Consider the following 24,656-nt stretch of genomic DNA (forward strand, 5'->3'; position numbering starts at 1 on the left):
GGGAAAGTGTTCAGTGCAGATCAGTGAGTAAGCACAAGCCCGCCCGTGCTTACCTCGCTCCCGGGGACTAAGCACAAGCCCGCCTGTGCTTACCTTGCTCCCGGAGACCTGGTCTCTCTCAGGAGGGTAACAAGGGAAAGTGTTCAGTGCAGATCAGTGAGTAAGCACAAGCCCACCAGAAGCACCAGATGGTGCTTACCTTGCTCCCGGAGACGCGGTAGAGAGGAGAGGAGGTAGGAGGAGAGTTTTCACAAAACAAAATGTATATGAACTGTTAAGTGTAAAATGAATCTGCTTTATAAAATGGCACCCAAATTACCATGAAAAGTTAAAAAAAAAAAAAAAAAAGGGAGGGTCTTTTGCAGCAGATTTGCCCAATGCAATATATCACCTGCTTTCTTGACTGCTGCTTCAGTTAATTGTGGATCCAAGTAAAATGAAACCCTTGACAATTTCATCGTTTCTCCATTTATCATGATGTTGCTTATTGGTCCAGTTGTAAGGATTTTAGTTTTATTTATGTTGAGGTGTAATCCATACTGAAGGCTATATATAGTCTTTGATCTTAATGAGTGCTTCAAGTCTTAGTCACTTTCTGCAAAAAAGGTTGTGTCATCTGCATATTGCAGGTTGATAATGAGTCTTTCTCCAATCCTGGTGCCACTTTCTTCTTCATATAGTTCAGCTTCTACAGCACACAAATTGAATAAGAGTGGTGAAAGGATACAACCTTAATGCACACTTTTCGTGATTTTGAACCATGCAGGATCCCCTTGTTCTGTTTGAACAATTGCCTCTTGGTCTAAGTACAGGTTCCTCATGACACAATTAATTGTTCTGGAATTCCCTTTCTTCATAATGTTATCCATAATTTGTTATGATCCAGACAGTTAAATGCTTTTGCATAGTCAATAAAGCACAGGTAAACATCTTTCTGGTATTCTTTGCTTTCAGGTAAGATCCATCTGACATCAGCAATGATATTCCTCATTCCATGTCCTCTTCAGAATCTGGCTTGAATTTCTGGCAGTTCCCTGTCAATGTACTACTGCAACCATTTTTGAATTATTTTCAGTAAAATTTTACTTGCATGTGATATTAATGATATTGTTTAATAATTTCCACATTCTGTTGGATCATCTTTCTTTGGAATAGGCATAAGATGGAACTCTTCCAGCTGCTTGGCTCAGTACCTATCTTCCATATTTTTTGGCATAAATGAGTGTTTCTAGCATTGCATCTGTTTGAAACATCTCAATGGGTATTTTGTCAATTCCTGGAGCCTAGTTTTCCACCAATTCCTTCAGTGCAATTCTATTACCTTAGTCAATATTAAATGCAGAGGCTTTTTCAATTGAGTACATAGAACTTTCAGCCCTCATTCTTCAAAATATTGACTTCTTATTCACTAACTATCAGGACAGTTGACTGTAACAATTTCATAAAGTAAACAAATTTCACAAAGTTCTGACTGTGCTAAAGGGAATCTTTGTGTTTGTGTTTAGTAAATGCATGTTGGGTACTGGACACATGGCATAAGTAATGTGTCTTTCCTGCCAGCTAAGTTATCCCAGCCAGGGTCTGTTCTTGTTGATATTAGGTGCTGTTGAGTTGGTCTGACTCATAGTGACTCTATGTACAACAGAAAACAATACTGCCTGGTCCTGTGCCATACTCAAAATTGTTGTACTGTGTCAATCCATCTTGTTGAGGGTCTTTTTCTCTGACCCTCTGTTTTACCAAGGATGATGTCCTTGCCCGGGGATTGGTCCCTCCTGGTAACATGTCTAAATTATATGAGATGAAGTCTTGACATTCTCACTTCTAGGGAGCATTCTGGCTGTATTTCTTCTAAAACACATTTTTTCATTCTTCTGGCAGTCCATGGCATATTCAATATTCTTTGTCAACACTATAATTCAAAGGCATCACTTTTCTTTGGTCTTCCTTATTCACTGTCCAACTTTCACATGCATATGAGGGATTGAAAATACTATAGCCTGAGTCAGGTGCACCTTAGTCCTCAAGGTGACATCTTCAGTTTTTAAAACTTTAACGAAGTGTTTTGCAGCAGATTTGCCCAATGCTATACATCTTGATTTATTGACTGCTGCTTCCAAGGGTGTTGACTGTGGATGCAAGTAAAATGAAATCCTTGACAGCTTCGATATTTTCTCCATTTATCATGATATTGCTTATTGGTCCAGTTGTAAGGATTTTTATTTCTTCATGTGGAGGTGTAATGCATACTCAAGGCTGTCATTTTTTATCTTTGTCAGTAATGCTTCAAGTCTTCTTTGCTTTCAGCAAGCAAAATTGTGTCACCTGCATATCACAGGTTGTTAATGAATCTTATCCATTCTTGATACTGTGTTCTTCTTCATATAATCCAACCTCTCTGATTATTTGCAATTGAATAAGTATGGTGAAAGGATATAACTCTGTCACTCACCTGTCCTGATTTTAAGCCTTTCATAACCAAATTATATTGTTGTTGTTGTTGTTATGTGCCGTCGACTCATAGCGACCCCTCCTTGGGTTTCCGAGGCAGTATCACTATGGAAGTAGATTGCCCCATCTTCCTTACTAGGAGTGGCTGGTGGGTTTGAACTGCCAGCCTTCTGGTTAGCAGTCAAGTGCCTTAGGCCCTACGCTACCAAATTATATTATGTTTGTGAAATTTGGTTGATTTAAGACTTTTTAGTAATGGAATGCATGTTGAATAATTGAATCATGTTACAATTTTGTTAGGTATGATGGAGTTCAACAAGCACAACGCGGGAGACAGATGCTCCCCTGGACTCTGGAGGTAGGATAGGGAGGGTGAGGCATGAGAAAAATATTTTAACGCATTAATTTCATTTTGTGAAATTTTTGGAAATGTGGAGTAACAGAAAAAGGCACCCTGCAATGGCTGCACATAATCGTTGTTCGAGTCTCCATCTTAGCACTGCATTCTCTGCAGTGCCTCTACTTCCTTTGAAGTAAATGCTTTCCAGTGTGTGAGAGCTCTATGTCATTTGGCGCCCCACTTATACCTGGCTTGTTCTTCACAAGACAGGTAGCTCTTCCTATTCTTTTGATTCCCAGTCCACATTAAGCTGCCTAAAAAGGGTGAGCCTGAAGGAAAGCTGGCCACATCTACCTACTTGTTACATAGTGTTGTAAACAAAAATTAGTATAGCACTTATGAAAACACCTGGGGGGGGGTAGCAGCTGGTAAACAAATGTAGAAGGTGCATGTGACTTACATAAAGACACCGTGTTGCTATTGCATCTGAGAAGTTATTTGCTTGAAAATTGCATCATCACCAAACCTAAAACTTCCAAATAACACACAGGAAACTGTACTCATACTTATAAGGGTTACCTTGCTATACAAAAACAAAACAAAACAAAAAAGTTTTACATATTCACACCTCCAAGCTACACTTCCTCTTTCAAAACCAAAAAAAAAAAACAAAAAAAACTGAACTCACTGCCATTGAGTCAGATCTGACTCATAGTGACCCCTCCTTGGGTTTGCAAGGCGGTATGTCTAAGGAAATAGACTGTGCAAACTTCCTTCCAAGGAGTGGCTGGTGGGTTTGAACTGCCAGTCTTCCAGTTAGGAGTCAAATGCCTTAGGCACTATGCCACCAGAGCTCCCAAGTGGAGCAGTAGAAAAGGTTAAACCATGCAGTTTCCCCTTCCTCTGTTCAAACGACTGCCTCTTGGTCTCTGTACAGGTTCTACATAAGCACAATTAAGTGTTCCGGAATTCCATTCTTTGCAATGTTATCCATAATTTGGTATGATCCACACAGTCGAATGCCTTTGCATAATCAATAAAACACAAGGGGACATCTTTGTGGTATTCTTTGCTTTTAGCCAAGATCCACCTGATATCAGCAATGATATCCCTTGTTCCATGCCCTCTTCTGAATCAGGCTTGAATTTCTGGCAGACTGAGGGCCTGAAGCTGCTCAAATCACCCCCCGTCTTGCAGACCTGAAGTGCCATGCTGGGCCATATTTATACCTCTGACTGAAACACATGAAGCTTCTCAGGGACTCAGCACGGGGGTCTAATAGGGCAGGGAGTGGGGAGGAGCTCACGGCAGCACCAGCTTCCCATCTAGTGCTCCCTGGGATCCTATGGGCTGTCATTCTTAGAGTCAGCACTGTGGGGACACTCGACAAGCACAAGTTCCCAGTGTCAGACTCTAGGCAAAAGATGCAGTAGTCCCTGGGATAAGAACATCCAACTTACAGACAACTCTTACTTAAAAATGGACTGCCATAAAGCCTATTGTATTAAAAATTTGAGGTAAATACAATAGTTCATAATAACCAACTCATGCACTACTTTGTCTTGCTCATGAAAACATTGTGAAGCTTCAGTGGTTTGTATGGTCTAGGATGGCGAGCAACTTAAAAAGGAGCCTTTATAAGTCAGATCACTTTGCCAATAACACTGCGTTGAATGTGTCACTTTGTATTTGGCTTAAATGTTCCTCTTATTTACTTTTATAACCATTGCCTGTTCCAACTGCCATCAAGTGGATTCCAACTCATAGCAACCCTCATTGAGTTTCCAAGGCAGTAAATCTTTATGGAAGTAGATTGCCCCATCTTCCTTCTGCAGAGCAGCTGGTGGGTTTGAACTGCCAGCCTCCTGGTTAGCAGTCAAATAACTTAGGCATTGTGCTACCAGAGCTCCTTCAGCTTATCTATAAATTCAACTTAAAGATAGGCTTAGGAATGGATGTTGTTCCTAACACAGGAACTGTTTGTATACACGTGCAGCTTAGTGGAATCCAGCCTGTCTCTGAAGTTAATATAACCTAGCTCTTCCTATAAATCATTGCAGATATTGTCATCTTCCTCTGGACTCAGTGGGCTAGGACTTATGGGCCAAATTTTGCCCTCAGTGCAAGGGGCAGGAATTTGCTAACTTCAGGTTCCACTAATTGACATGAATTTCTGCCTCAGCAACACTCACCCGTAGAGCTCGGAGAATTGTTTGTGGAGAGAAACTGTATTGATGTCCTGGCCTCGCAGCTTGAGGCGGCCCCAGTGCTCTTTCAGCACTTCCAGCTGCTTCCACAGTATCAGAAAGGATCTCAGCAAAGCGAGGGATATTATTGCATTGCACGAGCTCTCCCGCAGCTCAGAGATCTTTGGGCTGCTTAGGAACTGACTTCTGAATTCTAGCATTTTGGGCGACTCTGGCTGAAAGCATGAGAGAAATTCTTCTTTATTAATCTTAGTCCAGTACTAGACAACCTTTTGCATGCACCTCATGCAAAGTAAAGCATTCTCTGGAGAATGTTTCAAGGCCTGTAGCACATAGAGTGCCCAGAGAGATTAAGCATTCCTCCTGAACAGCGGTGTACAGAAAGGATGGAAATGTCTTAATCTAAGCTTCTGCTTGTGTCTTGAACTACCCATTTTGAAAACTCTTATATTTGGATACTAACATTTTATCTGTCTTTGTAAATGGAGCTTTTCATGTTTAGCCTTTGCATTCTGGAAAGTGCTTTTCAAAAACACTTAAGATTTAAGCTCCTTCTCCTTCCCATGCTATCATCATTGTAGACTATACTACAACCTTACATTGAGGGTTTTACCCATTTTATGAGTAAGGATATGAAGCTTAAGTTTATCCTATCTTCTGTTCCTTTCCTCATCCATTAAAAGTTAGGCAGAGTTTGAGCATTGTGCTTTTTCGGAACTATCAATATGGGATAAAATTGACAAAAGCAACTAGAAAGATTAGATAAGACACTTGGGGGCAAAGAGTCTATGTTAATGGGGAGTAACAACTCAGAAAAGGAGAGTGAGAATGATCGTACACCTTGAAAAATGCAATCAATATCACTGAGTTGTTGAATAAGAGTATGTTCTGCTGTGTACATTCACAACAATAAAAAAAAATTAAAACAAAAAAAAGTTAGGCAGAGCCTGTTTCTCTTAATTTGATTTTATCGTTCAATAGATAATTTTATTTTAAGATTGTAACTTGCTCATTCATTCATTGATGGTTTCATTACATAAGTGTTTGCTGAGGGGCTGCTATGCATCCTGGAGGATGCAGAAGGTATTCTGGCCCCTGCTCTTCTGCAGCCAGTGGTGTGAGGGCCAGGGGCACCCAGAGAGAGACGGCTTAACTGGGACCTGCATCCAGGCCCTCAGCCTGGCTACTGTGTCTCAGTCACAGCAAAACAGAGCTTTTCTCGGCAGAAGAGAATGACAAATCCCAAAATGTTACATTGACAAGGGCCTCAGAGAACACTCTATTCAGATGAGGGTACCTTAGGCAGGTAGTTTCCTGGCTAGAAACAGGACAAATGCCCCAAACCCACTGTTGATTCCAACTCATAGTGACCTTCTAAGACACAGAAGAACAGCCCCATAGGGTTTCTGAGGCTGTAATCTTTGTGGAAGCAGACTGCCGTGTCTTTCTCCTGCGGAGTGCCTGATGAGTTCCAACAGCCAACTTTTCAGTTCAACAGCCAAGTGTTTAACCACTGTGTCACCAGGGCTCTTTAGGACAAAGGACAAACTAGTGTAATTGGATCCTAGATCAGTCTATTAACATGTCTCAAGGCAGGGATGTCTTCCAGAAGAAAAGCTGAGGGAGAGTTGGCAAGCAAGACCCAGGGAAGAGCTAGCTCCCTCAGACAGATGGCAACCTCGTGACCTTGAGGTCTGCTTCCTCAATAATCAGCTTGCCCATGGATTTCTGTTAGCCTGGGAATCCTTCCATCAAATGAAATCTTATGTAGTGGCAAAAGTGTCAAATAGATCAAGGCAGAACTCTAGTGACATGAAGGGAGTAGCCTCGAGGACACGTAGTTGTCCCTCTTCCTCGAGAGGCTGCCAGGGGCTTCTGAGGAATCCTAGTTTCTTGGACCTCAGTTTTAAGGTCCTGAATGAATCCATCACCTTCACTTTGGCATTTTGGGCACTGAGGCCCAGAGAGATCACAGAACTGGTGGTCCTGACTCACTGGGCAGTATAAATTCTAATACTTCCTGTTATCTGTGAATAGCTTGTTGTTAGGTGTCATTGAGTCCATTTCAACTCATAGTGACCCCATGTGATGAATACAACTGTCCCACAGGATTTTCTAGGCTATATTCCTTATGGGAGCAGAATGCCAAGTCTTTTCTCCCATGGAGCCACTGGGTGGGTTCTAACTACCCACCTTTGGGTGAGCAGCCAAGTGCTTAATGATTGAACCACCAGGGCTCCTTGTGAACATCCTAGATTCTCTTAAATAAAAAACATATCATAAAAATAATTATAAAATAATATCTTCAAAGTGAACATTATTAATATGTTCTTGTTAAGAGAAGTCTTCTCTGTTGTTGTTATGTGCTGTTGAGTTGGACTTTACTCATAGTGACCCCTCCTTGGGTTTCCGAGGCAGTATCACTACGGAAGTAGATTGCCCAACCTTCCTTCCAAGTAGTGGCTGGTGGGTTGAACTTCCAGCCTTCTGGTTAGCAGCCAAATGCCTTAGGCACTACGCTACCAGAGCTCATAAGTCTTCTCTACATAATGCTTTAAAGGATGGGAGAAGAAACAGGAGACAGAATAAAGAAAGCATAAGGTGGGGTGTCAGGGAAGAGTGGTAATTCATCAGAAATGGGGTCAAAAAATGGTAAACAGAGGGATCAAGAACTTGGCATGCTTCTTGAACTTGGCACTTCTTGGTCTACACACAGCTTGACAGATGTTCCAAGTAAAGCATCTGATTCTTTTATGAAATTTATATGGCTTGTCTAAGCCCACTCCTGTTTCCATTGTTCTGGAGTGGACATATGATTCAATTTCAGCCACTAAAACACAGAGGAAATCTATTGAGAAGCTTCTGGAAAAAAAAAAAAAAAAATCCCTCCTTAATAAAAAGATAGAGACCCTCAAGCAAAAAGCTTTTTTGTTCCCATTTCATCTTTCAAGGATGAGAGAGATGATTTGCTGACACATCTAGGATGGCAGAATTGAGTCCTTGAAGAAAGACATTGTTGAGTGGCTGCATCAACCTGAACTGTCTCTTTCTAGACTTTTTGTTATGAAAGATTCATAAACTTCTCTAATTTGAGTGGGGCACCCTGCTACTTGCAGCAGAAGCATCCTAATTGGCACCAAAGGAACATCTACTTGAAGGTGAAAGATTAGGAGAAGCTTCCTAAAGAGAATGTCTTGGAAGTAGAAACCTGATGATTAGTAGAAGTTAATCAGATGATTAAGCAGAGAGAGGGAGGAAAGGGAAGTTTTCAAGCAGAGGGACCAGCTTCAGTGAGAGGACAGAGGAGAGAGAGCGCAATCATGGTGCGTCTGAGAAAATGAGAGATGTTGAGAGTAGAAATATTGGCAGGAGCCAACTCATGAAGGTCTGGTTAAGGCATTTGGAAGCCATTAAGTGTTTGTAAGTAGGGAAATGACATAACCAGCTTTACATTTTAAATATATTACCCTGGTGAATGGATTGGAAGGAGGAAAGAGTGAATGTAGGATATTCAGTTGAAAGTTATGTTCATAGTTCAGCAATAGCAGATGATGCTGATTTGGAATGGTGGTGGTGTTAGGAGAAGGATAGAGAAAAGTAGACAACTCAAGAGATACTAAAATAATAGGATAACACATCTTGGTATCTGGTTGTAGGAGATGATAGAGCAAAAAAAGTCAAGGATGGTGCCCAGATTGGTTTGGGCAAGTGGGCAGGTGATGGTAACTTTCACTGTTAGGAAATTCAGAAGGGGCAAGTTTTGAGGAAAGAAAATACAGTGTAGTAAATTACATCATATGACTTTTCTAGCCATAGTCTTGGTAACTCCCACTTTGCCCTGAGCAACTGAGTATCTGATTGTTAAAGTTATTCACCTAGTGTATTTCTTTTGGAGTGGCAGGAAGTAATTTTCTGGGAAGCTCACTCTCTCTCAGGTGTGTAGAATGCTAATGTTGGAGTTGATGGTTTTAGCCACTCTGCCAGGCTCAAAAGGAGCCCTCCTGGGAGCTCTGGTAGTGTAGTACCTAAGGCATTTGACTACTAACCAGGACCCTGGGGGTTCAAACCCATCAGCCACTCTTCAGAAGGAAGATTTGGCAACCTACTTCTGTAGTGATACCACCTTGGAAACGCAAGGAGGGGTGGCTATGAGTCAGCTCCAACTTGATAGCAATGAGTTTGTTTTTTTATTTGGCTTAGAGGCAGAAGGAGGCTCTCTGAGTGTTGGCTGAGAAAGACATGCTGCTGAGAGAAACATGCTGCTGAGAGACATGAGAGAGACATGCTGCTGAGAGAGACACAAGAGACACATGCTGCTGAGAGAGAGAGACATGCTATGGAGACAGACTGAGAGAGACTGTCGGCTGAGAGGGATGGCTGACTTTGAGAGACTGAGCATGTTCCTGAACTTGAATTGTAGCCTGTTCCTTCTCTAATAAACCCCATAATCTGCGAGTGATTTGTCGAACCCAGTGGAGAGGTGGTGGGTACCATGGGAGGAAGGGTTGGTGTCAGGGTTGGTGAAAGGGCTGGAGGTTGGTGGCATGTCTAGCCTCAGAGCAGCAGGCATTGGGTTGCTGATGGTGATTCTGTCCCCCTCTTGTGGAGTTAGAGGAGGGCAGAAGATGCCACCTCCCTGCCCCTTTGGCAGAAAATAATCTCAGTTTGAGATTCACTGTCCTGAAGTAAAATATTCAAGTGGAAATGTCCAGTAAGCAGTTGAATGTATGTAGGAGATGTAGATTTTGGAGTTATCGGGTGTAAATGTCATCAAAACTATGAAAGTGGGAGTTTTGCCTAGGGAGCGAGTAGGGCATGGAGCAGCATAGTTGTTTAGTGTATGATGACTCCAGGGCCACACTGCTGGGTTGGAATCTGGGTATTTCCCCTCACTAGCCATGTGACTTTTTGGACATGTCACTTAATATTTCTGAGCCTTCATATTTTTATCTGCACAATGAGAATAATAAAAGTACCCAGCTCATGAAATTATCGTGAGGATTAAACAATACATATAAAGCACCCTGAACACACTTTAGCTCATAGCTAGTAGCTGTAATAGTAAGTAGCAGTAGTAGTCAGGGTGGTTTCATTAACTAGGCATAGGAGGGACATCACCTAAAACCCATAAAAAGTTTTACTTTAAAATCAAGTGGGGGTGGGGGGAAGGAACTTTTAGGTTGAATAAAATGGTTCAATGCATTTGTCTTTGTACTAGCATAGGAGTAAAATATAATTCTTTTTTTTTTTTTTTTTTTACAAGGAAGTGGCCAATAAAAACAAAAGTGCCTAGGGCCCATGGAAGTCAAAATGTGGACCTGGTAGTAATAGTGATGGGTGCTGTCAAATCAGTTCCAACTCACAGCAACCCTACAATGACAGGGTATCACTGCCTTATTGAGTTTACTAGGCTGAAATATTTACAAGAGCAGATCACTAAATCTATCGCACTTACCACTGTGCCACCAGGGCGCCCAGTGGTGATGGTGCTGGTGCTGGTAGCGCAGAACTGGAGAAACACCAGCATTTCAGGGATCAGTAGAAATCACGGAGTCTACAAGTCTGAGAAGGAGTGGCCAGCGATGCTGGAGGAAAACTAGGAGAGAGTCACGCTGTGGAAGCCAAGGGCACAGAGGGTTCCAAGAAGAACATTCTGTGTCACATGCTGCCCAGGGCTCATGTCAGAAAGGAACTAAAAAGTATACAGTGAATTTAGTGACAAGGACCAGGGTACTCTTATTGAGAATGGTTTCAGTGGTGTGATGGGGAAGAAGATAGATTGCAACGTTTTGATGCATGGATAGAAGGTAAGGGAATGGAAGTGGCTGCTGTAGGCATCTTTCAAAAAGTTTGGCTCTGAACCATGGTTGCAGGGGACATCAAGCTCAATTGATATAACATACTTCACAAAAACATTGTTCCACATCCTACTTTGATGAGTGGTGACTGAGATCAATGGGTCTCACCTTGTCTAGAGCAAAGAAGAATGAAGACAACTGAATGGGAGGGAAGCTGTTGCATTGTGGAAAATTGCATCATTGTCATGAGACAAAGTGTATATGAGCTGCTGTATGAAAAGTAAATTTGCTCTGTAAACTTTCACCCAAATCACAATAATTTTTTTTTTTTTTTAAAGTTTGGCTCTGAAAAAGATGTTCTTTAAATGGTGATACCAGCTAGTTTTCCCTGGGTTCAAACATATGTCTGGTTCCTAGATACACACAGAACTATTTAAAGTGAAATTTATGATATTAGGTGTGCTAGTGGCTCTTGGTACCTCAGAACTTCAGAAGGACAAGTCCAAAGAAGGGAGTGTTTGTCTAGAAGTCCACAGCCTATTTGAGTGATGTGGATGACAGCCTGGGTCTGTGATGTTCACTAGGAACCTCCATCTCACCCCTCTGTCCCTTGTCATTCTGGTCCTCCATGTGTGACTCACAAGGAAAAGCATCCAGTTGGAGTGTTTCTTTCATTTGGTTTCAATGGACCTCCCATAAACTTAGTTCTGTTTTCAAAAATTAAAAGAAATGGATGTACCACTGACTTGGGACTTACAGTAAAAGAAATATTTTGGAGTGCCTTTCACAGGGCATTCCTGTTTCATTGCTGCTCAAGTGTTGCGTGAGCACAGGCCTAGGACCCGCCAGGAGACACTGTAGACAGATGTGGTTCTCTAACTCATTCCTCAAATAGAAAACTCCCTCATTGTAACACAGCACTGGCCAATTATGTAGATTATTTATTATGAATACCTGTGTATTTCTGTCCAGTGTGGCTTGCTGTCCTGGGGCGCCTTCCATGATCACATGATAGCTGTTCAGAATTACATCATCCATTAGCAGTTGCATGCCCACCAGCTCTCCATGAGCCACCTTGCGGTCATGGTCATTCAGCTCACACAGACACAGCTTTGGAAAAAAAATTAATTAAATGGCCATTTTGAAGACTCTTTGGTTTTGGGGGTGAAAACTAGGAGTAGCTATGCTTACAAGCTCTGAACTTGTAAACTATTAAAATGAAGCAAAAAAACAAAACCACTGCCATCGAGTTGATTCTAACTCATAGTGGCCCTACTGGACAGAGAGAACCCACAGGGTTCCCAAGCCTGTCAATCTTTATGGAAGCAGACGGCCCATCTTTCTTTCAGGGAGCAGCTGGTGAGTTTCAACTGCCAACATTTTCTTTAGCAGCCAAATGCTTTAACCATTGCATCACCAGAGCTCCTTTCTAGCCTAAAGTCCTCCCTAATACATTACACTTTTGGCGCCGTGTGGAAGTACCAAGTTTCCCTGCCCTTAGAATGGTGGCTGCACATAGTGGACCCAGCAGTGACAGAGCTGAAGGTCATAGGCTGAGTGACATTCCTGGGAGATGACAGATGCACACTCATTGCTTTAGAAAGGCAATAAAGACTGCATACTTGCTGCCTGACTACTGAGGAGGCAGAGGCTGTCAGAAGCAAAACTGTGTTTGTTTATAGTACCTGACATCTGTTCCTCAAAATACATAAACTCAGAAGCTCTCAAGGTCATAGGCACCCCCCACATGTAGCAGAGGTAGGAGCAGAGGTTCTGCTGCTAAATCTGGACCCTCAGCTTCATAAAATATGGCATTACTATATTTTACACCTGCACGGGACATCTATATTTTCTTGACCACATCTTGCTAAGAAGAGTTGAACCTCAACAGTCCAGATAATAAGCCAATGGTGAAGCAATCTGATAATTTAAATTACATCTTTGATGTTTTCATGGTTTTTTTTAAAGGAGGAAAAATTTATTAGAAACTGATAAGGATTATGGTTTTTGTGAGTGATTATACTGCTGTTATAAATGTGCTGGATTCAAAAAAAATTTTTTTTTTTAAAGTCCCCTCAGAAATGTTCTCTCATTGTCTAGAGGGTCCTCCAGAATGTCGGGCCACAAGTCTACTCAAGTTGTTAACCCTGGCATTTCTTGTAAGCCTCTGTGTTCGCTGAATAAAAACCTCCAAGTTCTCTAATCCTAGAATCTGTTGCCTAGCTTAGGCTTCTGTGGTCTTCCCAGAATCCAGGCTGGGAAAGAGGGGGCAAAATTAGAAGGAGTCCTGGTGACACAATGGGTAGATGCTTAGCTGTTAACCTAAAAGTTGGCGGTTCAAACCCACCCAGGAGCTCTGCTGGAGAAAGACTTGATGATTTGCTTCTGTAAAGGTTACAGCCAAGAAAACCCCTAGGGCAGTTCTACCCTGTCACATAGGTTGCTGAAACCAAAAAAACCAAACGCGTTGCTGTCGAGTTGGACCCGACTCATAGCGACCCCTCCTTGGGTTTCCGAGGCAGTATCACTAGGGAGGTAGATTGCCCAACCTTCCTTCCGAGGAATGGCTGGTGGGTTTGAACCACCAGCCTTCTGGTTAGCAGTTAAGTGCCTTAGGCACTATGCCACCAGAGCTCCCCCATAGGTTGCCATGATTTAAAAATTGACGTGATGCTACACAGCAGTAACAACGTAAGTCAAAGGACACAAAATACTGTGTGACACACTTAGTTAAAAGTATGTGTTACCTCCCCAAAAGCAAACATAAAAGAACTAATTTAACTACTGGATCCAATATGGTGACACTCATGTGAAATTGTTCACTATAGACTAATAACTAAGCACGAGTAAGCTCATGCTTACCTTGCTTATTGAGTAATCCAACCTCGGCTCAGAGCCTCCTCTTTTTGAGAAGAAAAGTCTTTGAACAAACTTCTTTTTCCAGAAATGTAAATTTTACTTTACTTCATGCTAAGGTGCTCTGTGACAGTTTTATCCAATAAATTGGCAAGAATTTTTTAAATAATTAAACCCAGAAGTGAGAAGAGTGCTGACTACAGTCAGTTTCATATACTGCTAATAGGGTAATAAATTGGTGTAGATTTCCAAGTAGGGCAACTCATCAATAGACAACAATAATTTTAAAACGTTCATACCTTTTAACTCAACAATTCTAAGAAATTTTCCTAAAGAAACAATCAGAGATGCTGAGGTATGAGATTGTATACAAAAACCAACAGCATTATTTATAGTAGTTGAAGTCAGAAGCTACCTAAATATCCAACATCAGGGCTACAGTTACATAAATTCTGATAAATTCCTGCAATGAGATGTTAAGTCACTACACAATGGTATTTAGAAAGTCTAACTATATCAAATCCAGTGAAAAGAAGAATGCACCACTGAATATAGTGTGATGTCAGTATTCCTCTAAAGATACAAACACAAACACATGTAAGCATAGGGAAAATAGTGGTAAAACCAAAATGTTAACTGAACATTTCTTAGTGGTGGGACAATGACTGATTTTTTATAAAAACATTATTATTACTATTATTTCACTTTTTTTAAAAAAAATTATTTATGGAGAACTTTGAACATATACAAAAGCAAACAACATAGTTTGCTGCTCTTGGGTGATATTCCCATCGTCCAGCCCCAACAATCATCAATCCACGACCAGTCCTGCCCCATTCCCATATACTTCCACCTCCATATTGAAGTGAATTTATGGTTAATTTTCATTTTGTTCTTAACACTTTTTTTTATATTTTCTATTTTTTAAAATGAAAAGGCAACAAAAATCATGTAAACAATCAGAGGAAAAACAAAAACTTAAAAATAATTCTCCTTATGAACCCTACTTAAAACATTCTCTTCCCACCACTGTTCCATCAGTAAGTCAGGAGGGATGGCACTTTGAACTGCCAGCCTGGAAGTTTCTCTAAGGTTCAGAGACAGACTTCAGCTGAGGCAGATATATGCTAAGAGCATGATTCTTACCTGTTGTAAGAAAACATGACTCACCTTTCAGCATCAGGTTTATAACTTCATATCAAACACTCTGCTTATCTCATAAATTATCCACCACTGGCTAGAGTGTGGAGCACATGACCTATGAACCTAATAACAACCTCCTTTGCAGACTACATTCAGCTCTCTCAGTGATTAATGAGAAGATCCACTCTACCTGCATATTATATTCTAATGTATCAGGGCTGTTACTCAAAACTGGAAATGGTCCTCCATCTTCCAGAAATGCTCTCCAAGGGAACAGCACAAATGCCTAAAAGAACCAGATAATAAAGATGATAATGTTGTACCATGTCCAAAAGTAATAGACATCTGTATATGAACAGAATTTCTATGAGTGTATCCTAAAACCCTGTTGGATACACAGTTTTGATGGATAGTTCCTGATGACATAGAGGAAAGAGTAATAGTCTTGTTTAAAAACAAATTTGTCCCCCAGAAGGTGGCTTAACACAGAGCATAGTTAAGAGTTCATTGTAACTATCAAGTTCAATTGGCATAACATACCATATAAAAACATTATTCTACATCCTACTTTGATGAGTAATGATTGGGGTCTTAAAAGCTTGCAAGTGGCTACTTAAGACGTAACAATTGGTCTCTCTTCACCAGGAGCAAAGAAGAATGAAGAAAACCAAAGATATATGGAAACAATTAGTTCAAGGGACTAGTGGACCATGCGAACCTCAGCCTACATGACTGTGAGAAGAACTAGATGGCGCCTGCTACCACTGCCAACCACTCAGAAAAAGATCAGTTTAGGAGATCCTGGATAGAGTGGGAGGAAAATGTGGAACAAAACTCAAAATCATAAAAAAAAAAAAGACCAGGCTTACTGGTCTGATAGAGACTGGTGAAACCTCTGAGACTATAGCCCCAAGTCACCCCTTGGGCCTAGAATTGAACTCACCCCCAGCCAAACAATAAATAGACAGACATACAAGGTGAACTTTTACACCAGGTAGGTACACTCCTTAGGACAATCAACCATGGGAGATCAGAAGGGCAGTATTTGCACAGGGAGATGGCTCAGAGGGCAGGAATGCATAGGAGAGAAAGACACAGGGAAAAGGCAACCATGAGAAGGAAGTGAGAAAGAGTGGTTACGTTATGGGGATAGCAATTAACGTCGTGAAACAAACTGTGTATGAACTGTTGTGTGGAGAATGAATGTGCTCTGTAAATCTTCACCCAAATCACAATAATAATAATAAAAAAATTCAGTGTAACTAGTCAGCACCAGTGTTTAGAAGTCCAGAACAGAATGACACTAATGGGACATATTTTAATCTACAAAAGTAAATTTACTCAAATGATCTCAATACTATAAGCCTTAAAAATTTCCTATATCACCATTCTGATCCAGTTCTAGATAAGATCAGTGCTACAATATATTACATGTAAACCTCTGTCTTCTCCACATTATTGTCCAGAGCCCAAGACACCCCAACCACTTGTAGGACCATGCGCAGCCCTGGATGTGGTGGGCCTGCCTATTTCACCCCATTCTATACTTCCAGAACTGATGCTGCCTTCAGATGACTCCTGGAGCTGGAGTTGCTCCAAGTCACTTCAGGACACTTGTATCCACCTAACACCAGGCAATGTTCAAGGCAACACGAGTAGGCCCAGTGGTCAGGATTCAACCCTGTCTTCTGAGTCCAAATAGGGTGAAGGCTTGGGCCAGAAGTCACTGTCTTGGAGCTAGAGCGGGTGAAAGTGTGGGACTCCTTGAGGTTGATGTTGGTTTCACTTTGGCTAACCTTTATAACATCAAAACATCAAATCAAAGGTTTTAGAGTCAAGACCTGGGCTTGTGAGGTGGTTTTGAAGACATGTTCACAAATTATTTGAAACTCTTCCCATCAAGAGATAGAGCTTAATTCTCTGCCCCTTGAGTGTGTGCTGGACTTAGTGACTTGCTTCTAATGAAAAGTACAAGGCATAAGTGATAGGATTATACGTCTGAAGTTAGGTAATATAAAGACTGTGGCTTCTATCTTGGGTTCCTTCTTTCTTTTGCTTGGACTGCTCACTCTTGGGAAAATTGTCTGGCAGGTTGTGAGGCAGCCCTTTGGTGAGAAGCCCATGTGAATGAACTTGGAAGTAGATCTTTTGAAACCTACAGTCATGTGAGTGAGCTTGGAATCAGACTCTCCTCCAGCTGAACCTTGACTACAACCCTGGTGGAGAGTTTCTAATGACATAGATTAAAGATTGTAGCCTGTGAGGAACCCTGAGTCAGAAACACCCCCGGTGTTGGATTTCCCAATAAGCAAGGTCAGCATGAACTTACTTGTGCTTACTTATTAATCTCAATTGCTATATAAAATAATTTCACATTTTCTCACAACATCAAAGATTCTGCTTCTAGGTATGGCTGGCATCCTCTCTCCCAACCCCACAGCACCTTCCTACAGAATCAAAGCCTCTTTTCATATTTACCGTCTCTGAAAGGGACAGAGTGCCTAGAAATCAAGGTAAACGCAGGCTTACTTGTGCTTACTTACTAATCTGTAGTGAACAGTTTCAAAGAAACCCATTTGAAACTATTCACTACAGATTAGCAAGTAAGCATAAGTAACCATTGCTGTCAAGTTGTATCCGACTCATCGTGACCCCTCCTTGGGTTCCCGAGGCAGTATCACTGTGGAAGTAGATTGCCCAACCTTCCTTCCGAGGAGTGCCTGGTGGGTTTGAACCGCCAGCCTTCTGGTTAGCAGTTCAAATGCCTTAGCTATTATGCTACCAGAGTTCCTAAGCATAAAGAAGCCCATGCTTATCTTACTTTTTGGATAATCCACCCCTCACTGTCCAACTAAACTGCTCCCAGATTCCTAATCCTCAGAAACAACATGAGATTATGAATGTTTATTGTTTTAATCTACCAAATTTTGGGGTAATTTGTTACCCAGCTGTAGGTAATGAATGCAGTTTGTGACCAAGCTCTGCCATGATTCTCTACTGATATGATTTCTAGTCTTCCTGAGCCTTAAACTTTTTAGTTGGGTAATATTGTTCCAGCCTAGAAACAACAAGAGTCGGCACGACCAAATGTGATAATACACACTGTAACCAGGGTATTCAAGTAGCTGCTGACTTCATATACGTGTTATAATTCAAATCATATCATTGTTACTTATTACATGAAAAAGATCAAAAGTTGGTTTTGCTATCAGCTGAGAGTAGATATACTGTTATCCCATTAGTCTGTTGAGTAGTTTGGAGACAAAGACCCTGACTGGGAATAACAGCTGGCCATGGGGCCCAGGCTTTTTTCCGCACATGAGTAGAGGCTAGAGGCGAGCCAATGAACACTGAAGTACATTAAAGCACCGAGAGTCCATACAAAATTTAAACCAAACGGAAACAAAGTGACAAATCCCCTACATACTGCACTCCTTTGAGAGGTATAAAAACACCTATAAACACACCTGGAGGCTTCGTGGATCCAGTGGCTGGGGCAGGCCGAGCTGTGAAGCAAATATGCTTTTCACAAGAGAGCTGCTCATTGGTGGCAATCCATGGTACATGCCGTCTGTGACAGACTGATAGGCAGAAACATTTCCAGCTGCCAAAAATGTTCGTCTAGAAAAACGGGGAAATTTCTTTAAAAGCAATTATTTATGTTTCTGAAGCACAAAACGTTCTTCAAAGAACTGTGGCAAGGTAACATTTTGAGATATTAACCCAAGTTTCTTTCTTAGCCACCTCATTATCATCCCTCTTTTCCTGACGCACTGAGAACTTCATCCCCACAAATCATAGCCTTCAAGGAGAAGGTTGATATATACTCTAGACTGAGTCAGTTCTGCCTCATGTGGATTCCATGTGTGTCTGAGGAGAAACTGTGGTCTGCAGAGTTTTCAATGACTGATTTTTCTGAAGTAGATCGTCAGGGGCTGTCTCTGGGTAGATTTGAACCTGCAAACTTTCAGTTAGCAGTCAAGTGCATTAACCATATTCTAGACTAGCACACGGATATTTTTAAAAACCTGCAAAGTGGCCCTGAGGAAACCAGCCAAAAGTTGAGGTGCTTGGCTTCTCAGCCTCTTGAGACCCAGGCCACGGTCACTAGGTAGACCCAACTCACATGAGGCTATCTGCGCATGTCTCAGAGATCCCCGGATGACCCTGAAGCATACCTCCACATCTGTGTTTAGAAACCTTTACCCTAGGCAAATGTGAAGATAAAAATCAATTTTAAATGAAGAGAAAAACAACAGAAGTTCAAAGACTGAGAAGCTGAGATTGCTCTCTTTAGAGACCCCTTGATACTACTGTAAAGGAGCTCTAGTGGCATGATGCCTAAGGCATTTAATTGCTAATCTGAAGATTGGCGGTTCAAACCCACCAGCTACTCCATGGAAGGAAGATTGGGCAATCAACTTCCGTAAAGATTTACCACCTCAGAAACCCAAAGGGGGTCGCTATGAGTTGGAATTGCCTCAATGGCAGTGAGTGTGGGTTGTTTTTTTTTTTTTTTTAATACTACTAAATCAGGCTTGCTGCAGGGAGTTATTATACCTTCAGGATATTTTTTCAAGTTTCTCCTTTTCACCACCATCAGCCTGAATATCAACAATATGTTCAGTTTAGAGGCACATTTTGTGCCACATATTTTACTCTGCTCTATAGAGTCCCTTTGAGGGATTTTTTTTTTTTTCCTTCCCTCCCATCCTCAAATTGCAAATGAATTCCATTGTTAAAATCAAGGGTTGGCAAACTTTTCCTTAAAGGGCAGATAATAGATATTTTTGGCTTTGTGGACCATCTAGTTTCTGGTTGTAGGATGAAGAAAGCAGCCAGAGACAGTACATAATGAATGAACATGACTGTGTTCCAATAAAAAGTCCTTCATGGACACTGACATTTGAATTTCAGATAATTTATGTCACAAAATGCTATTCTTCTATTGATTTTTTTTTTTCCAACCATTAAAAAAATGTAACATCCACATAGGACGTGGTACACAGGTCACATATACAAAAACAGCCAGAGACCAATGGCAGTAATTTTTTGACCCCTGCCATAAATAGATGAGACTGATTAGAACAGTTGTGCCATCCAAGTGTTTACCTTTAATGCAAATGGCTAATTCACCTGCCATTAAAGATGCGCTCAGTCCTCAAGCATTTCTCACATTGGTAGTAATAACTCCTGAAGGTTGGTGGGCAACCCAGAGGTGGATGGCTGGTCCTGGCAATGTGACTCCAGCCCTGGTGGACGACAGGACCCATTTCCATCTGGCCCTGTTCCAAGCTCCGTGGAGGCAGGTAGACAGGGGCAGAATGAAAGGTTTGGGCCTGGAAACATGCCCCAGTCCAGCAGCTTGAGCTGATCTATGTCACAGAGAAGCAGGAGCCAGATATGTGACTTTTGTTGTTGGTGGTAGTAATATACTACTCGGTGGTAGCTGCCATCGAGTCATTTCTGACTCATAGTGGTACCATGTGTGCAGAGGAGAACTGCTCCATAGTATTCCAAGTGTGTGACCTTTGGAAGTAGATTGCCAAGCCTGTCATCTGAGGTGCCTCTGTGTGTGTTTGAACCACCAACTTTTCAGTTAGTAGTTAAGCACTGAACTGTTTATGCTATCCAGGATAGGTGACTGTTGTTATTGTGTGCCTTCAAATTTATACCAACTCATGGTGGTCCTAGAGGACAGAGTAAAACTGCCCCATAAAGTTTCCTGGGCTGTAATGTCCATGGGAGCAGATTACCAGGTATTTTGTCCTGCAGAGCCACTGGTGGGTTCAAACCTCCAACCTTTCGGTTAGTGGCAGAGCACTTTACCATTGTGCTGCCAGGGCTCCCTTAGATAACTTTACAGGACCTTTATCTATTGTCCGTGAGCCATCCTTCTCCCTCCTTCCCCCTATCTATGGAAGCATGATGTTTTCCTTCAAAGTAAAGGTTCTGTTCTTTCTGTTCAAGCTCTGGAGTAGTCTTTACCCACTGCCATTGAGTCAGATCCGACTCATAGTTGGACCCCTCCTTGGGTTTCCAAGGTCATAAATCTTTATGGAAGTAGATTGCCCAACCTTCCTTTCGAGGAGTGGCTGGTGGGTTTGAACCACCAGCCTTCTGGTTAGTAGTCAAATACCTTAGACACTATGCCACCAGAGCTCTGGAGTAGTCTTTGTTGTTGTTGTTGTTATGTGCCGTCGCGTCGGCCCCGACTCATAACGACCCCTCCTTGGGTTTCCGAGGCAGTATCACTACGGAAGTAGGATTGCCCAACCTTCCTTCTGAGGAGTGGCTGGTGGGTTTGAACCGCCAGTTTTCTGGTTAGCAGTCACGTGCCTTAGGCACTATGCTACCAGAGCTCCCGGAGTAGTCTTTAATTCACATAAACCAAGAGTTCCTTGGGGAAAGCAGTCACATTGCTTAGTCTTGGTGAGCTCTGGGAAAGGCAGAAGAACTTCCTCAAACGTCCTGTCTTTTTGATTATCTAGTCTTTCCCTTGTTTGCAAGGAGCTCTGGTGGTGCAGTGCCTAAGGCATTTGACTGCTAACCAGAAGGTTGGCAGTTTAAACCCACCAGTACTCTGTGAAAGAAAAACAGGGCAATCTACTTCTGTAAAGATTTATTGCCTTAGGAACCCAAAAGGGGTTGCTATGAGTCAGAATCAACTTGATGGCAGTGAGTTTTTTTTTTTTTTCTTCTTGTTTTCAAGTAAACGCAAGTCTTTCCCTTGTTTGCCTAAGTAAAATGACCTAGAGGGATGATATTTATCTTTTGCTTCTCTTTTCTCCTGTCCCTGACATCTTTTCTAAGTCCCTTCTTCAACCTACAACGCTGCCCAGCATCATTGTTATAGGACTTTTCAGTCAGACATCTTGGTTTTGATTCTGGTCTGCCACTTACTAGCTGTGTGTTTCGAAACACAGACAATCAAACTACGCAAAGAAAATAGACACCATTGTATAAATGGCTGGAGGGGAGGTAATGAGTGAAGGACTCATGGGGGTCTGCCATCCTGGGTGGCTTCCTCCAGAGGGACCACATGGCTCTACTGGTGGGTCCTCTGATAAATATACTGAAACTAGACGCATGACACAATGCCCCATATTCCTGCAAAGTGAGTGCCAGGGCAAAGAAATCTGGCAAGGCAATTCTGAGGGGAAGTACAGTGGTTCCCTGGAAGGAGTGGCATACTGAACCCTATATAGCTAGAATCCAATTATCTGGAATCCAAAAAGGACTCCTGTTTCTTCGTCCCATGTAAATTCCTTACAAATTCTGACCTTGGGGTCTAGATGGGAGCCTAGATGAATGGCTGCCTTGACAATCAGGGACAGTCAAGAGTGGCTGCTTGACTAAGCTTTAGCTCAGAAAGCTGTTTGTTAATGAAAAGAAAGCACACGAGCCTGCCTTTTCGTCCTGCTGAATTTACATTCTAAATCCACAAAATTTTCCATGTTCAGTGTAAAGAAAACACAGAGAGAAACAAAGTATGCTTGCCATGGAGTCCACTCTGACTCATGGCGACTCCATGTGTGTCAGTATAACTGTGCATCATAGATTTACAGCTGATTTTTCAGAAGTAGATTGCCAGATCTTTCTTCTGAAGTGCCTCTGGGTGAACTTGACTCTCCAACCTTTTGATTAGCGACATTAACCATCTGCACTACCCAGGGACTCCCCGGTAAGGTACAAACCCTATGCTTCCACTCTTTCTGAGGACCTCCATGCTGACAGTGGAAAGCTGTCATAATCCACAGGGAACAGCCCTGCCCTCAGAGGGCACCCTGCATTGGCTAAATGCTCATACTGAGAATTTACCAAAGGAAGTTACTGAATTTTGACAATTTTAAAATAAGCAGAGACCCTCAGGCTTGACCCTTTTCCCCTTCCCATACAAAGCTTACCCATCATACCAGAAACATTTTAAATCTTAATCCAAACTCATGTTCTCATCAGAGTCATTATTATTAATTAACCAAAAATAACATTCTTTTTATATGCAGAGTGCTTGATAGGAATCGTATGGGTTGGAGGTAAGTATATTTATTTATAAATTTAACTTAGGCGGTCAATTCCATTGACTTCGGAAGTGCAGTAGAAAGTCTGTGTTTTTGAAAGGTACAGAAAGGTTGAGAAAAATAAAAACTCTTATAAATAATAATCCTCAGAAGTATAAAATATATTACTCCCAAGAAGATAGCCTGAACATTGAAAGCAGTAATTAATATGCAAACTAACTCATTTGAACTCACATTTAATAAAATCAAGAATAACATTATCCAACAAGTAATCATTCCCCACTGACACCCTTGGCAGAGGGACGTGCTTGGTCACCCGTATTCTAGATCTGGTTGTGCCCCTGACTATTTTAAGTGCATTTTCTAATCTTGCCAAGAATGGCCTCCCTGGATGGTCACTCAGCAAACACCTGCCCCAAAGAATTTACTAGACAGAATTAGTGCTCCAGGCCATACCGAGTGAGATACCTCACTGCAGCGTCAAACTGCAGAAACAAAACCTCCCTCCGGAGAAGGAGTGCCTGGGCCACCTGTTTGGGGTCTTGGGGACTCTGGAGGCTGTCAATCATTTTCTGCAGCTCTTGAAGTTCAGACCCTAAAAAAAAAAAAAAAAAAAAAACATTTTAGTGTGAAATACAGACCACTATGTTGTTGTTGTTATTTGCCATCGAGTCGGCCCCGACTCATAGCAACCCCTCCTTGGGTTTCTGAGGCAGTATCACTACGGAAGTAGGAATGCCCAACCTTCCTTCCGAGGAGTGGCTGGTGGGTTTGAACCGCCAGCCTTCTGGTTAGCAGTCAAGTGCCTTAGCCACTATGCTACCAGAGCTCTATAGCTAATCCAAACTCCAAACCAAACTCATTGTTGTCCAGTCACACTCACACAGACACATACAGACACATACGTGTACTTATGTGTATCTATACACATACACACTTGTCCTTCTAGGAGATTCTAGTCATTTGAGGAGTAGGTGTGGGAGATCCTTATTTGGCTTATTTCTAAGAATGCAAGAGAAGGTTGCATAGGTTTAAATATGTTTTGAATGGAAATTCAAGTTAGGGGTCTTTTGGGGTAGTCAGTGCTAGGTTGAGGAACCTGATGTGGACAGCTGTCCTGGCCCCTCTGTTAGTGGCAAAGGGCAGGGACTGGTGAAGCAGAAGGAGCACTGTGGGGTGTGGGTGAACTACATGCGCTTACAGGGCCCCCAGAATGCTTCTTGGTTAGAAATGCACATCTACCCCCTCTGAGAGGGTGATGGTTTTCTACCCACAGAGGACCTCCTTACTGAGGGAAGAGACAAGCGTTATGGAAACCTTATGATTGCCATGCCTTTATAAGTAGCCCAAGGCAGGAGTGAGATGGGAGACACATGACCATTTCTGAAGCTGCTCTGTTTCAACAGCTCATTCCCCAGCCCCAGCACCTTTCTCCCTACCTAGCCTGGCCTTGGGTCTCTTCAGCACGGAAAGCAGAGGAATCATGGGAAGCGGTCTGTGAGAATTTGACCAGGGCAGATCCCTGAAGGAGAGTGGTTGCCAATAATTGCAATATGGCTTTAGAATATTTAGAATATCTTGGCTTTAGAATAAGATAAGCAGTCTGGATCGCATATCCATTTGATTTTTTCCACACAACAGAAAAGCTTAAAATAATTGCCTCTAATCAAACTCAAATCAAACTTTTTATGACTCCTCTGTATCTGATAGGCAGCTCTTTCTTAGGCTGAAAAGAAACATCTATGAGAAGAGGAGCCACATTAAAGCGAATGGTACAAGAACTTCTGTAGGTTCGGCAGAAGGAAAAGGTGGTCATGGGCGTCATTTGTTTAATGCCTAT

General features: G+C 41.9%; 1 protein-coding gene across 1 annotated transcript in view; it reads right to left on the reverse strand.

Moving 5' to 3' along the window:
• LOC103197011 (coiled-coil domain-containing protein 162-like) overlaps positions 1–24,656 on the reverse strand; it is a 128,365-nt gene that overhangs the window by 73,247 nt on the left and 30,462 nt on the right. Inside the window, exons 3-4 of the mRNA XM_042780941.1 lie at positions 11,751–11,906; positions 4,984–5,213 (exon numbers count right to left, since the gene is read on the reverse strand). Coding sequence (XP_042636875.1) covers positions 4,984–5,213; positions 11,751–11,906 — 386 coding nt within the window. The remainder of the gene's footprint in view (positions 1–4,983; positions 5,214–11,750; positions 11,907–24,656) is intronic.

Source organism: Orycteropus afer, unplaced genomic scaffold (assembly GCF_000298275.1).
Source record: "Orycteropus afer afer isolate SDZICR_OR568_19922 unplaced genomic scaffold, OryAfe1.0 scaffold00072, whole genome shotgun sequence".
Taxonomy (NCBI): Eukaryota; Metazoa; Chordata; class Mammalia; order Tubulidentata; family Orycteropodidae; genus Orycteropus; species Orycteropus afer.